General features: G+C 29.0%; 1 protein-coding gene and 1 long non-coding RNA gene across 5 annotated transcripts; both read right to left on the bottom strand.

Moving 5' to 3' along the window:
- Nucleotides 1–2045: 2045 nt before the first annotated feature.
- Nucleotides 2046–2974, bottom strand: LOC108996521 (disease resistance protein RGA5-like). Its single transcript, XM_018972453.2, has 3 exons — nucleotides 2871–2974; nucleotides 2662–2740; nucleotides 2046–2417 (listed from the first exon to the last, which is right to left on the bottom strand). The coding sequence occupies exons 1-3, from the start codon at nucleotides 2874–2876 to the stop codon at nucleotides 2272–2274; spliced, it is 231 nt and encodes a 76-aa protein (XP_018827998.1). The 5' UTR covers nucleotides 2877–2974; the 3' UTR covers nucleotides 2046–2271.
- Nucleotides 2975–12737: 9763 nt separating this feature from the next.
- Nucleotides 12738–15886, bottom strand: LOC108996486. 4 transcript variants are annotated; one of them, XR_001997015.2, is made up of 5 exons: nucleotides 15624–15885; nucleotides 15364–15482; nucleotides 15239–15274; nucleotides 15011–15084; nucleotides 12738–13065 (listed from the first exon to the last, which is right to left on the bottom strand). It is a non-coding gene; the product is annotated as an uncharacterized LOC108996486 (long non-coding RNA). The 4 variants fall into 4 exon arrangements; XR_004801116.1 differs by having other exon boundaries at nucleotides 15011–15274; nucleotides 15624–15886; XR_001997014.2 differs by having other exon boundaries at nucleotides 12738–15084; nucleotides 15624–15884.
- Nucleotides 15887–17116: the final 1230 nt, after the last annotated feature.

The raw sequence follows: 17116 nt of genomic DNA on the forward strand, positions 1-17116 counted from the left end.
GTGATGGCTTTGGTTCAATGCCATATCAGTTGTGCAAAAAGAATCTGATATGGGTGGTTACACGAATGCAAGTGATGATAGATCGCTATCCTACTTGGTAAGCCCACCACTTCATGCATATGGTTTAACTTTTTTTTATCTCCAGTTGATTTTTGTTATTTATGTTTATATTTCATTTTTTTTTATCCATTTTCCATATACGGATTTGATGATGTTATCCTACATTGTTACCATCCCCTGTAGTTTGCAGGGCTGACTGTGTAACAAAGAGTTGGCTCCATGCTTAGCTCTATTTATTTGTTTTTGTACTTAATTGTTCTAAACATTTACTATTTTTTGGGGATGACACCTATACAAGGTCAAAATTTTATATCTAAAAACTAATACACTATTTGTTTGTTTGTGGGATGATTTATTTTTAGAGCCCATTACTTAGAAAAATGCTGAGAATTAAAATTGCCAGCACGATGAGAAAAATGAATGTCATGAAGTTCAATTACCGCGTTAATGGAACAACACAAAAATATATATTATCTTTCCTGGCAGGTAATAAATTATTAACATAAATAGAAAATTAGATTTTGTTGCTGCATTCTCTATTCCATTCGTATCTATCCCTACTAAACAAACACAGACCCATGAGCATAAGCAAGTGCATAATATCAAAATTAGATGTTTTGTTTTTCCCTATTAAATTAATTTCAACTTTAACACTGCCATGTGACGAAGTTAAATCAACAGAGTAAATGAAGGTTCTTAATGGATTCCAACGTGAGGTTTAGTTGCTTATGAAGAAAACATTATAAAGATTAGGTTCACTCTGGAATGTCTCCATAAATCACTACAAGAAAAATGAACTTTTGTGGTCATTTAATTGCGGCGAAAATGTTATTTGTGACCAAAACAGACTCATTTTAGCTGTAAATAGTCATTTTGCTGGAATTAAATGGCCACAAATAAACAATTTTCTTGTAATGAATACTGCAGACTATTCCTGCACGCAGCATGGTTGAACATAGTTTGACATAAGAAAAAGCAACAAGACATTAGATTTTTTTTGGGTATGAACCTTGCTTACATTTCTTATTTATAGTGAATGTTCCTGCCAAATGATTAATATTTTCATGTAAATATTTATTGGTAAAGTGAACTCTTTATATGAGTGCTCCATTTTATATATATTTGATGTACATTTTTCTAATAGTTGTGGTAGTAACATAATTGATTTAAGATTTGAACGTTGAAGTAATGGTAGTATATCTAAATATATATTTGTAATTCAAATCTGTTAAAATACAAATTAGATGGTAGTATATCTGTTAAATTATCTGTTAACATAATTGATTTAATTTGTAATGCTCTTTATTTATTGTTTCTTTGTATATAATAAATAAATTTCATTCATTAATATTGTTTCACTCATCTTTGCTTTACCGTGGTCTAATATCTCTATTCCATATTAAAATATCTATTCAAATATTCTTCTAGAGCCCATTACGCAAGATGAGAAAAATGCTGGATCGTCATCTTAGAATTAAAATTATCTCAAACAACTTTCATAAAATTATGGACAATATTATTTATTTATAAGGTCATTTTATAACTTTTATTAACACTCCTTCTATAATATGTGACTGCATCTAATTATTTATAAATTACTTAAATATTACATCGTTATTTAATTAATCAAAAATATTACGTCCTTATTAATAAAAAATTAGTTCTTAACAAAAAATAAATAAATATAAACTAAACAAATGCGTATTGCACATTGCTTTCACCTAGTATATATATATATATATATATATATATATATATATATATATATATATATAGTAATAAGTTGCGCGTGAAAATTAAGTTCGGCTTAAAACCGTTGGCTGCGATGCAACACATGCATGCATTAATTCATGTAAATATGCACGTACGATGCACTAAGCTAATATATTTTATATCATAATTAATAGAATTAATAGTACTATTTTTATTTATAAGCTAATATATATATATATATATATATATCTGATAATAATGAGATCAGAAAATTAGGAATTAACGAAGAGAGATATAAAAAATCTTTCTCAGGATTAAACATATCATATCTCACTGATCAAGTACTGCCCAATGGATAAAGAAAACATACATGCGAAATTAATTAATTAATGTGCATTAAAAAGCTTTCTAAGAAACATCTCTCAGCTCTCTATCTGTGCGTGTCTGATGGCGTGCACGCAAGTATCGATCTATATTATATGGTCTTGACTCTTGATGTTAGCTTTGTTTCATCACTTCTACACTGATAATCTCGGTATGCCCAACCTTCTTAGTCAGACTTGTAGCCAACTTTACAGCATCAACTCCATTCCCAATCACCACCACCCTATCTTTCTCCGCTCCTAAGCCCAAAAAATCCACGCCTGCATGCATTGCAAATCACTTATATATAATCTGATTCTAGACTCCAACAGTACATGACACACACACATACATGATATGCATGGTTTTGACATCTTTACCAAGTAAAAATATGAGTGTTATAGATATATATATATATATATATATGTGGAGATCAATACGTACAATCATTAATATTCAAAGGTTTTTTTGAACGCGAGAATTAAGCTGTATATATTATTCATCGATCGTAGAACTTGTACTAACCATCTATAGAAGCTGCGACCTTGAGTGCCTTAGTCTGACATTTTTGGCAGTTCATCTGCACCTTCACCACAATCTTTTGCTGCAAATTTAACGTCCATGGAGAAAGAGGCCGTCAGAATGTGTGTGTATATATATATATATATATAATGATCCCAAAATTAAAGAACGAAAAATATGATCAATTAATATCATGTGATTGCAAGTCATACCTTCATGCTGTTAGCGATTCTATTGTCTGTCGTCTTCGAGAGCCAAGAAAATAGACAGGACTTTTATATATAAAGAAAACGAATTAAGACGAAAGAAAGCCCCCGGCCGGTTTTATCAATGGACACGTACTTATAACCATTGAGAAAAGACTTCCCGTGGGAACGTTGATAGAAAAAGTCAGAAAAAGCACGCCAGAAGCGTTTCCTGGAACATTCGTGATCATTAAATTAAGTCACATGTCGGTGTTTCCCATCACCTTGAGTCTTTTGATTTTGGTCTTCGGATCGTACGTAAGTAGAGTCAAGCTTCCAATTAATCGATGATTGATCCGTGTCAATAACGCGGCTAGCTAGCTCGTGAAACATGGATCAACCGTAGGACTAGGATCAGGATTTTCCAATAAATAATATTAAGGCCAGATCACTTATTCAGGAATATCGGGGTCCTTGAAAATTTACCGGAGTAATATTCCAATTATCAAAGTGTGGGTCCAAATTAGAATTTAATCTAACTAGACAATTAGGAGTATTGATACATGAAAAATCGCACAACAGATCGGAGTGGGAGAAAAATTCATTCTCAACCCGCTGAGATGATTTAGGCCTCAATAGGTATTGTTTGGAGCTCCCGACAGTGGTGCGGTGCGATTGTACGATGTCAATACATACATCCATGATGGTAAATGAAAAATAAATGCAGAGAAAATAGAAATAAAGGGACACAAATTTATGTGGTTTGGCATGTTGCCTACGTCCACAGGCGTTTGGAGAGGAAAAATCTACTATAATATATATGTTTGTTTACAGTCTCTCATAGTCTCTTATTTCTCATTGTATAATAGGAGCAGAAGATCTACTTGTTGTAGAAGATGTTCTCTCTGAAACTCTCCCTCCAGAGGTTAGAGAAGAAGTCGAAGAAGAAGCCCGTTTGAAGTCGTTTGTACCTCCCCTTTTATCTGATCATCTTCCCGTATGCGCTTCGATAGTGGTGAGGGATGTCCACTTTGCATGTCTAACCCCCTCTCCCTTTCTCACTTTCTCCCAACACCCTCATGTCTTTTATCTCTTGACACCCTCACCCCCTTGTCCCCTCTCCCTCTCTCTTATTCTGTCTCCTAGTGGTAGTTTGGTAGACTGATCCGGTGCATTTCATCCCCTCACAAGTAGGACATGCATACATGAGAGGACCAGAAGTAGGATCGATGGAAATATAAGTGGTCTAGGTTAATCGACTAATCGCACTATCATATTAGATAATGAGAGACAATTTGATTCCAATCACTATTGTAACTGGTTCTGGGAGTTGGGGATTGAGTTTCGGTACTCGTCTTCGAGCCACTACAAGTCTAACGAGTAGGTGGAGGCGACCAACATGGTGTTGATGGGAATGCTCAAGAAGGACCTCAACGACAAAAAGGGCGCGTGGGCAAAGGAGCTTCCTGATGTCCTGTGGGCCTATCGGGTCATAGTGAAGACATCAATAGGAAAAACTCATTTTACCTTCACTTAATAATAATAAAGTGATGCCATTAGAGCATTCTCATTGATTTGACCAAATTCATCTTCAAAATTTAGCCAATATCACACTTTTTTACATTTGCATATTCTATTTAAATTCAATTTTCACATTGGATTAACCATTTACTCTCTATATAATAATAAAATATTATTAATTTAATAATTTTTTTATTTAATTTATTTGTATCACATTTTATAATTCTACAAATTTAATATTAATAATAATTATATTCTAATTAAATTAATATTAATATTTATCAAATTTATTAAATATTAATATTAATAATAATTATATTATAATTAACTTATCATTAGAATTAACTTAATAATTAATATTCTAATTAATATTAACTAATTTATTAATTTTTATTACATTTTATATTTAATAATAATAAATCAAACCAAATTTCTTAATTACAAAAAATACTTACATATTTTGTGAGAGAAGTGAGAATTGAATATTTTAATATTTAGCTAACCTACTGTTTACCTATAAATTTAGAGAATCACTATAGCAGAAGTCTAAAATTTTATAGAGATACTCAATACAATATGATAGTCTTTTAGCATATATTAATTAAAATTTAGCTATCATTAAACTTTACCCCAACTAATAAAGATGCTTTTAATAAAAATCGAAATCTCTATTAACAGAGTTTAGGGTGAGTTTGGTTACCAAACTCATTTCAACTCATAATTACAACTTTTTCAAATTTCAATACAAAATATAATAAACAATTCAATTTTTTCAAATCTTAAAATAATAATAATATTAAAAAATAATATTTTAATAATATTTTATCATCTCAACTCAACTCAACTCATTTTAACATCTAAATACAACCTTATATTTCGAACAAGACTCCAGTGATTGTACTTCTTCTATACATAAAGAAAACGAATTAAGACGAAAGAAAGCCCCCGGCCGGTTTTATCAATGGAAACGTACTAACCATTGAGAAAAGACTTCCTGTGGCAATATTGATAGAAAAAGACTTTAAAAGTCAGAAAAGGCTAGCCAGAAGCGTTTCCTGGAAGATTCCTCATTATGTCGACCTTTCGAGTCTTGAGTCTTTTGATTTTGGTCTTCGCGATCGTCCGTAAGTAAAGTCAAGCTTCCAATAATCGATGATCGATCCGTGTCAATAACGCTGCTAGCTAGCTAGCTAGCTCGTGAATCATGATCAACCGTAGGACTAGGATCAGGATTTTCCAATAAATAATATTAAGGCCAGATCACTTATTCAGGAATATCGGGGCCCTGGAAAATTTACCGGACTAATTCCAATTATCAAAAGAAATTATCAAAGTGTGGGTCCAAATTAGAATTTAATTTAATTAAACAATATTTAGTAGTGTTGATGCATGAAAAATTGCATAACAGACTAGAAGGAAATAAAGAGTTATTTTTGACCCGTTGAGATGATTTGGACCTCGATTTGTGTAGTTTGGAGCTCTCGATAGTAGTGTAGTTCCGTTGTACGGTATCGATATGTACATCCATGACAATGAATAAAAAATAAATACAGAGAAAATAAAGAGAAATGAACACACAAATTTACGTGGTTCGAAATGTTATCTACATCCACAGGCGTTTGAGGAAGGAAAATTCATTATAATATGTTTGTTTACAGTTTCTCATAACCTCTCATTTCTTATTGTACATGAGAGCAGAAGATCTACTTGCTGGAAAAGATATTTTCTCTAAAGCTCTCCCTCTAGAGGTCGGAGAAGAAGTCGAAGAAGAAGCTCGTTTGAAGTCGTTTGGACATCCTCTTTTATCTGATCATCTTTTCGTGTGCGTCTCGATAGTGGTGAGGGATGTCTGTTTTGCGTATCTAACCCCCTCCCTTTTCTACTTTCTCTCAACACTCCCGTCTTTTATCTCATTACACCCTCACTCCTTATCCCTTATTATTTCATCTCTCTCTCTTAGGTTTCGTTTGTATTTACAATCCATCTCAATTCATCTCTACTCATCTCACTACTATTTATTATTATTCAGCAACTTTAACTTATAAATTTTATTATTATTTATAACTTATCTCATTACTATTTATAATTTATTTTAATTTATCTTAACTCATCTTCAAATTCAAACGATACTTTATTCTATCTCCTAATAGTGGCTTGGTTGGTTTGGCCCGGTGTCTTTTACCCCTCACAAGTAGGGCATGCATACATGAGGGGACCAGAATTAGGGTCGATGGAAATATAAGTGGTTCAGGTTAATCGACTATATAAGTATCTATATATATATATATAAACACACAGTATACTAGGGATGATATTTATATCACAAATTGACAAAAAAAATAAATAAACGATGATATTTATTTTGCCTGTCAGAGAATTAATTTGGTGGTCCAGCTATGTCGAGAACTCCAACAGACCATGAGTCAAGACACTGTTTTGCGCGCAGTGAAGCAAAAACAACTACCAAGTAGTCTTCGTCAATTTGAATGATGAATAATTTTAGATTGTGTTTGGTTGTTAAATTTATTTTAATTTAATTATTAATAAAATTTATTATTTTTATAATTTTTTATAAAATAATTTAAATTCATATTAATTTATTTCATATATTTAAATATATTTTATTATGATCCACAAAATATAATTATTTGTATATCAACTCAAATCATCTAAAATCATTCATATATCACATATTTATTTTATTTTTTTAACTTTTTATTTTTATCCCTTAATAAATATGTAGTATAAAGATGATGAATAGAAAAATTTAAATAATTTAATAGAAATAAAAAAAAATAACAGTAGCGTGCAGTATAGACAAATGGACATGACTCTTTGAATAATAGATCAATCCATTTGCCTTGTATACAAATTTATATTTTTGTCTTTCCCTGATCTCTTGATTGTGGAAATTAAAATAGTTGATGATAGGATGGATTGTTTATTTCGTTTGGATTGAGAGTTGATTTATTTTATTTTATTTTATTACAATAAATTTTTTAAATTTTTACATAAAATAAATATAATTTAATTTTTTAAATATAAAAATAATAATAATAATATTAGAAAATAATATTATAACAATATTTTACTTAATTTTCTAATTTCATATCAACTCAGTATTCAATCCTTTACCTACGTCTTTGATTTGTTGATGGTACAGCCAGCACATCCTCATTGGCTTGGCCAAATGAGAGAATTGACTAAAATTTACATAATTGATGTAAAAAATATCTCACATTAAATTGAATAAATCTAAAATAATTTAGATTTTTTTTACTATGGTTGGTTGAAGATGAAGAATTACAATTAATTTACCAAATATTAAAATATTAATTATCACTCCAATCAAATATTAAAATATTAGTTTCTCACTCTAAACAAAAAATATTATTTGGTTTGTAATTAAGAAATTTAGATAAAATTTTAGATGAGTTTAATCAAATATTTTTTGTTATTAGCATTAAATGACTTTTGAAAATATGATTTTTTTAATATTAATTTAATTAAAATATAATTATTATTAACATTTTATTGGTAGAGATACAAAATGTGATAAAAATAAATTAAAAAAAATTATTAAATTAATAATATTTTATTTTTGTATAAATAGTGAATAGATAATCTAACATGTGGATTAAATTTAAATAAAATAAATATAAAAAAATGTGATATTAATTAAATTTTAAAAATAAATTTGATCAAGCCGATACTCTTATACCTTTTGTACTAATTCTTTTTATTTTTAGCCATGGGATCATTAACAGATATATTATTATTAAAGAAATGTCTTTGAATTCCGAATTCAAGATCTAAAAAATATATAAAAAAAAATTTGAGAGACTTTTTAGATCCCAATTCAAAATTTATAACAGTACTATTATTATTATTATTATTATTATTATATGGATGCCATGCATTAACGTCATCATCCGTTTGCTTTTCGCTAGTTTTGGACTATATTTTTTCTTGACTTGACTTGACTTGAAAAGGACCAGAGTAGTACTACGTATTCAATGACGTGCCAAACTTTCCTGGGATATTGGGTTTTGCATCAAGAAAAATAAAATGTATTATATAATAATGATACATGGGATTAATTCAAGGGATCCATGTCGATTGTTTCACGTAATAATATTTTTGCATGATTTTTTGGGATCAATCTATATATATATATATATATATATATATGTGTGTGTCTAATTGAAAAGTGCTATAAACAAAAAAATTACATAAATATAATTTTATAAATTAACGTAATTTCATCTGATCTATTAAATATATTTTATAATATAAATAATTTTATAATTTAACAAATCATATTAATTTATACGATTATTTTTATATAATCCAAAAAATTATTTTACCACAATAATATTGATAATTTAGCATATAATGAAATAAATTTTCCGATCGAGGTGTAAAGAGACAAAAGTTAGTACTGTTAATGAAAGGTAAAGATCATTATGTTCGACACAACCCAAAACCACACAACAAAGGCAATCTAAAGAAGATGACTCGATCCCATCAACTGCTGCGCGCGTGCGTCTCCTTGTGAATTAGTTGCTGAAAACAATAGGCCCAGCTGCATGCATGCATTTGATCATCATGAACACGAAGAACAGATCATTTGAAATTAGTAGGATTTGACAGGCCGACGATATCAATCATTTTCACTAATAATACAGATTAAATATAAAGCCATTATAATTGGACGCCCAGCAACCTGCATCATCAAAATAAGTACTGCTTCACTCCCACTTGTTGTAATTAATTAAAACTCGGAAAACGATCCATGCCCAAACAATTTCCAAGGATCATGTATATCTATATTTTTCCATGATTTATTTTTCAGTTGGTATTTGTAAATTATGTGCACGAGAAATGTTACTCGTCATTGTTTTTTTTTTTTTATAATAAATATTTATTATAAGAAAATTATTTATGACTATTTACAATTAAAATTACTTACAAATAATCTTTTGGTCACAATAATTTAATCATAAAAGTCTATTTTTTTGTAGTAATTATTAAATAATTAATTTATAAATAAAATATAATAAATATTATCTAATCATCTAAAATATATTAAATCATGAGATAATAAAAAAATAATAAATAAATTTGTTGTACACAAATTTATACCCATACCGGAAGGTAAGAGAGATATGAATCATCTTGAAGAATAATGATATCTGTATAATATATTTCATAATATATATTTTAAAATAAATAAATTTTTATAAAATGATGTTATTTTTATAAATTATTTTAAAATATAATTATATAAAATATTAGTATGAAAGTGAAGTGTATTTATCAATTTTTTTTCACCTTGAATTGTGTATTATTTAGTTTGAATGTGACAACCAGGTCTCGATATTTGCGAATCTGCAGGAGTCAGCTTCAAAATCTTTGATCTTGATTTTTGAAGACTAGACTCAATAATTTGGTAAAATGTGGACATGAGGAGTTGCCAGATTAGTAGGTCACGATAATGATAAAATGTGGACTGGAGTCTCATTAATAATATTATATATGTAACATGTGCACTCAAAATTAAATAAAATCATGAGACTGTATATATTTTACTTATTTAAATATATTATATGGGAATGCAAATGGCCTGTTACAAAGTATTACAATATTATTATTATATGCTGGGAATTTCTTCATGGCATTCGTCTACTGCAGGGCGCTGGGCCTGCATGACTCCCCTCATGCCAAGTAGGAAGGTTGCCAACACTCTTTGACAAGCTTCTTAGATGGCATTCAGGGAGCCAGGCAAGCATATATATCCACAGCAGACAAATACATGATGCATAGCCCAGGTATGTTTTAGTTTTTGAGTTTCAACACCAGCAAAATATACCCAGTACTTATGGAAGTATATATGAATGAATCACCATAGCATCTAGAATTAATACCAAATTCAAAGTTTTCCGGGAAGGAAAATAAAAGTAGAGTAGATGAATGAAGTCAATCTTCTCCTCCACCTAACTCTATACTTGAAACGACAGATCAATATTTGTTTAATCATGCTAAATATATATATATATATATATATATATATATCATCCACAAATATATATGAACCCTATTATTAATTTACAGGTAGCTGAATTTATATATAAGATTTAAGAGAACATACCGGATAAAATGCAGAGAACAAGATTTAAAGATGCTACCTGCAGAATCTGAGAGCTGGGAAGTTACAGCTAGCTAGATTAATGTTGACAGAAGTAGTATCAGGGACTCGTTTCTCTGCCTCTCCGCTAGCTTGCTTTAGGGTTGAAGAGAGTGTGTGTGTGTGTATATATATATATAGGTTGGATTAGGTTGATCTTAATTCTGATATCTTTCTGATCATGTGGCCAGCTTGGTGGCAAAGAGAATAGTAGCTAGGGTTATTAGATTCAAATGGTTGTTAAAGCAGAAAGGAGAGAAAGGTAAAGACAAAAGAAACTCCATGGCCAGGAGAAGGACAGGTCGTAAAGAAGGCGGCAGCCAAGGGCCTGTTTCTAACAAATAGTTCCATAGAATAGAGCCAAAGCTGCTGGGTTTTTACAGGTAGCCTGCTTTGGATTATCTTCCCTTGGAAAAGTGATCCCTCTTTCCCCTTTCAAATTTTCCGTCATTATTTCTTTTCTTTCTTTTTTTTTTACTTTGACCATGACTATTTTAACTGGGTTTTCCCTGATAGTACAGCTGATATAATAAATACAAAAACTTAATGTGCATTTATTTTTACTTTTTATTTTTACTTTATTAATATAATTGATTATATTATTTTTTTAATATAAAATAATTATTTTGATCAATCGTATTAATGGAATATGTAAAGAAGACTTTATATATAAAACAAATATAAACATGCACGCGGATAAAATATTAACAGCTTTTGATGCATGGTTTGTAGAGGGGGGCCAAAACCATTGAATAAGACAAGGCCATTATTGTTGCAGCTAGCTAGGGGGCATGCATGCTTTAGATCATGAGGTTGATCGAGGTGCTGTTGGTTTGATAAAATTATATGGACACATTCATGTATTAATTTATTCGGATAATCTGAAAGTATATATGGACAATGAATGATATAAAAAAAAAAAAAAAATTTGGATAAATTCATTCATATATATATGTATGTTATTTCGGAAAGATAAATGTTATAAATACAAATGAATTATATAAAAATAAATTCATAAATTAATATATTTTTTTTATGATTTATTAGATTTATTTTATCATAAAAATAATTTTATAATTTAAAATATCTCAAATTTTATCAATTTATAATTTTTTTTTTTCATATAATATTAAAATATTTCTATTGGAGAAGATGGAAGAGTCGGAGTCTGGAGTCTGGACCAAGCTTTTGAATAAAATCCTCCTGGATTAACAACATTTAAGAGAACTGGGGCCTGTTTTGTTCAATGACTATGACTTTACACCAAGCAAGTACGTACTGGTGAAAAAATACTTATATTTTGGTACGTTCCGATATAGAAACCTTCCATCTCATTTTATTTTATTTTATTATTATAATTTTTAAAATTTTTATATAAAATATAATAAATAATTTAATTTTTTTAAATATTAAAATAATAATAATATTAAAAAAATAATATTTTATTTAATTTTTAAAATTTATCTAAAATTTTCCTATCTTATTTCACCGTCTGTGAGATTCCGGCCCCTACTAGCTTCTTGATCTTCTCACCAGTCAAACAAATCTAATAATTTTGATCAGTCGTAACTCTCGACTTTTTTTATGATCCATCAGTGCTGTGGTCTGTCTCATTTTCAATCCATTCTTGCTACTGTTGAAAAACAGTCCAACAAGTACAAAGAAAAATTGTACTTATTATCTTCGCATCATATATTATATTTAATTTTTTATTTTTTTTTTAACAAATATGTAATATATTATCGTACATGGATGATAAATAAACAAATTTAATTAATTTTAAAATAACATGATAAAAAAATTTAAAAAATAAAAATAATAAAAATAAATATAATATGTGATATATGAGAGTCATGAGTAAGAAAACTCCCCATCAATTATTAGCCTCTTGGGGTTATAAAATTTTATTTTTTTTGGAAAAAAAAAAATTAAATGTTTCACTCTAAATTAGGATCATTTATAATGTCGACCCAAAATAAATTGTTTTAATATTAACACATTCATGATCTGGATATTAATTAATTTTTGAGGTTATACCTTTATATATATATAAAGATGCTATCAAACAGAATTTTCTTATTTTAACAGTTTTTATTATTTTTTTGTTAAAATTAATGTCGTTCATCTAAATCCGTCCATGAACTACGAAATTCTCATCTATCAGCAATCATAATTTCACATCACCATTGCACGAATAGAGAAAAGTCATTATAAAAACAATTGCTCGAGCTACGCAACTGATCCTCGGGAATGAAAGAAAAATAGATATTTATACACTGACTGACAAGAGTAAATAGTATATTCATTATTAAACAATAAAAAAGTTTTTAAGAAAATTCAAAAAACTATGCATATTTCTTTCAACGGTTCCTGCATCTGCCGACATTGTCATTAATTCGATCCGCGTCCATTCATTCTCATCAATTGCTATTATTTCTTCAGTCGGTTCATGCACCAACAATTATATACAATTATATTGATGTTGATGGCATGTCGTTTGGAAAACAGAGGCCGCTGCACATTAAAAAGATGAGTAGTGATAAACACAGAACACTTTGTACAACACTTTTCACAACACATGTTATAAAAGGATATTTTTGTAAAGTGATGTTAGTTTTATAAGGTATTTTACAAAAATATCCCTCCTTTTAAAACATTGTTGTAGAAAGTGTTGTATAAAGTGTTGTGTATTTATCATTTTTCTAAAAAGATTAGATTTGGTGGATTAGTCAATTATGGGGGGTTAGTCAATTGCCAATCTTTTCCTTTTGCATATTGATCTTCTTTACAGGTGATTTTTCTGAGAAAAAAATTTTGCTTCTTAATTTTATTTGTCATTTCTTCTTTTCTCATTTATTTGTTTGATCATCTACGTGTATATAATTTTAAATATAGTATTTTCTACCCTTTTTTTTTGTTACTACAATACTTACTATTTTCTATGGTTATTTTTCGTGATTAATTTTCAGATCTTGTCAGTTAAAAGACTTTCAGAACTGAACATTTTTGTTTCATCTTTGCAATTGTACGGTGATATTGATTTTGAAAGTTTTTGTAAATAAATTATTTTCTGGATTTTTTTATTTATTGTTATTTATTTCAATCTGTCAGGTAATCCCAACAATTATATTCAACCAACACATTTTATAACATATTTCAAAAGTAAAAAATTTCAATTGTTTTGTACAATCTTTTATGGCTTCAGGTATTTTATTAAACTTCTTAAGTTCTTTTTTTGTCGTTTGTCTTCGGGTATTTTGGTTGGATATTTCTACTTATAATCTTTGTAAGTATATGTAACGTCATTTGTTATATAATTATTTTCCTATTTTATGGAATTGTGAATGTTTTGGAGAAGTTTTTGTCACAAACCAAGCAAAACATACAATATATACAACCTAACATAAATTGAGTGTATTATAAAAATCATCTAAAAAACAAATGTCTTGTGGAATTTTCTCTTTTTGAGTTATTATTTTTCTATTTAATATTGTGTTTGTGGCTTCGTTAGTGTTGTGTATAAAGACGATATTGTGTTAGAACAGAATCAACAATTATGAAAAACATGCCTATAAATCACATTCTCATAGTTTAGTTATTTTTCATACAAGTGAGCTCAGAAAGATAATTTCACATTTTTCATACAAGCAAGCAAACTTTTGACAGTGGACACACACACACACACACACAATATGTAATACACTAGAGCACTATTAGTGATTATGTAACTCCACTCAGGGAAAAGATTTCCATCTTCCCTCTTTTCATAGATCTGCACATAAATTTTCTGATAGTTTCCACATATTTAATAAAGCAATAAAACAAAAAGATTAATGCACCTATAATTGCTCCAATAGTCACTGTTGTATCTGGCCTTTTTCTTTATTTTAAATCAAATACATTCATTATTCAAATAGGAGTTCAAACTCTGTTTCCTTTTATTAACAAAGAATTCAAACTTTTAACTTTAAAGCATCATATCTTTGCTAAAATTTTTAATTAACAGAATTAGAAAATATTGATGTCTGGTTATCTCTATAACTCATCCAAACAAACAATAAAATCATGAGCAAAACAGACCCAGATAAATTACTTAGGAAAAACAGACCAAGAAAAACATATAATATATACAACCCAATATTTATATTTTAGATGTTTTTTAAGTATTTGATACTTTCAGATCTAATACTTACATCTAAAAGATATTTACACAAGTTGATAACAGAATAGACATATGCATAACAAAGAAAGTAGAAATTACAGCTAAAAAATAAAAATTAAGCCTAAATAGATTAGCAATCAGGAAGTTCCAATTTTCTTATCTTCAGACCCAATATTCGCATCTAATATATAAATACATTTTTATTGTTTCTCAGTTAAATATAAATTTCTCTAGGTTAGGGCATTATAAAATTTATAGAGTAACCAGTGATAGTGCAGTAATATCCGTAATACTTACAGAGCAACCAGTGATGGATATCTACTGCAATAGAGATTGAATGAGGGTTTTCTTCGTGTTGCTCTCGTAGACACCTTGAAAATTTATGTACAGATTCACAATAGAACAAATTATTACCATGCAGAAAACCAATATATGCAAGGAAAAAAAACATCTAAACCCATTTATTAAACTGATCTTAGTGGGAATCTAAGTGTAACTTTGCACTGTAGAGAAAAAAATTCTCACTGAGCATAAGGTTCAACCATCAGGGCCTCCAACACCCTATCCAAGAAAAACAAAGAATTAAACCCAGACTAAGAAACAGAAAATCATAGAACAAATTAACACATAAAAAAAAGAGAAAAAAGAACCTAAGTCAGAGTTAGGCTTCTCTAGCCATGGACGGGGGAGGGAGGGAGAGAGAGAGAGAACTACCCAAACCATCATTTCTAAGGCAAGGTGGAGGAGATCGAGAAGAGAAACGGCAGATCTAGCAAACAAAAAATCATAGAACAAATTAACACATAAAAAAAGGGAAAAAAAAAACTAAGTTAGAGCTAGGCTTCTCTAGCCATGGCCTGGGGAGAGAGAGAGAGAGAGAGAGAGAGAGAGAGAGAGAGGAGCGAGCTACCGAAACCACCCTAAGGCGAGGTGGAGGAGATCGAGAAGAGAAACGACAGATCTAGTTGAAAATCGTAGAGGTTGAGGTCGAGATGATGGAAACAAAGGGAGAGAGAGGCGTTGAGGTTGGGTCTCACAGCTTCGGTTGTTTTGGGTTTCAGGAAGAAGAAGAGAAATCCAGGGTCACGAGGTAGAGAGAGAGAAGAGAGGGGGTCTGAGTTGAGAGAGGGAGACAAAGCGGGAGATGAAGTCGAGAATGAGAGATGGATTTGTGTTTCTAGGAAAAATATCACCGACACAACGTACTAATACAAAATGTAAAAACAGAAGGTTAAATTTGTAAAGAAAGTAGTATGGGTCAATGAAAAAAAAGATAATATTTTAAAGCAATTAACTGTTTTATCAATACTTCTTCTTTATCAATATTTTAAGGCAATTAAACTTTTAACATCTTCATTAGGAATATATATAATCACTAAATTATCAATTAATAAGGAGAATATGATTTCATAAAAGTCTATCCAATAAAAAGGCTCATGCAGTACCTGTGAATACTTAAATAAAAAATAGTTAATTATTAGCATAATTCTAAAATTTAGAAATAATATGTATTGTTATTGTTATTGCTAAAAAAATATAAAAAAAAATATGCTAAAAAATATAATAAGCTGGTCTGTGCTTATAATTTTTATTCACTGCTTGCTTTGAAGAACAAATAAATTTTAGTAAATATTTTATTTAAGAATTCTCATATTTGATATTGATCTATTCGTTTATAGTTTTCCTTTTCTCGATAGTTTTTTATTTGATATGTTATTTTGTTATGTTCGTTTCCTTTTAAGTATAAGCTGTAACATCTCATGTAGTTTATTTATACGACCATATTATAGTTTCTATTAATGTTCTTCTTTTGCTTGTGATGTTAATTTATACGATATAAACATTACATCATTATTTAATTAAGTTAAAAAATTATGTCCTTATTAATAAAAAATTAATTCTTAAAAAAATAAAATATAAACTAAATAAATGTGTATTACACGCTGCTTTTACCTAATATATATATATATATATATATGTATGTATGTATATCCTAGCATAAAAAATTGTGTCAAAATTAACTAATTTATCGAATCCATGCATGGCCCACAGCATGCATTTAGATAATTAACTAAAACTGTTTTTATATTTCTGTATGATATGTATTTTGTGTTGGCCTTGTTATTAGGTTATAATATTGAGAAATATTGATCAAACATTAATGTTATTTATAGTCTTTTAATTATTTTTGTCACCAGTCCTTAATGCATCATCAAATAAGTAATAAATAAATAAATAATACTTTCAATTGTATGATACCACACATTAGCATATGATAAAAAGATAAATAATATTCCTTTCTCTTTGATCAGTAATGCGTGGGTTCAATCAACAATAACTTTTCATGAACCTTCGACAAAAGATTAAAGCCACCCAACAAAGATATGCCAACCGCCAAGTGAG

The sequence above is a fragment of the Juglans regia genome, chromosome 3 (assembly GCF_001411555.2).
Source record: "Juglans regia cultivar Chandler chromosome 3, Walnut 2.0, whole genome shotgun sequence".
NCBI classification, from domain to species: domain Eukaryota; kingdom Viridiplantae; phylum Streptophyta; class Magnoliopsida; order Fagales; family Juglandaceae; genus Juglans; species Juglans regia.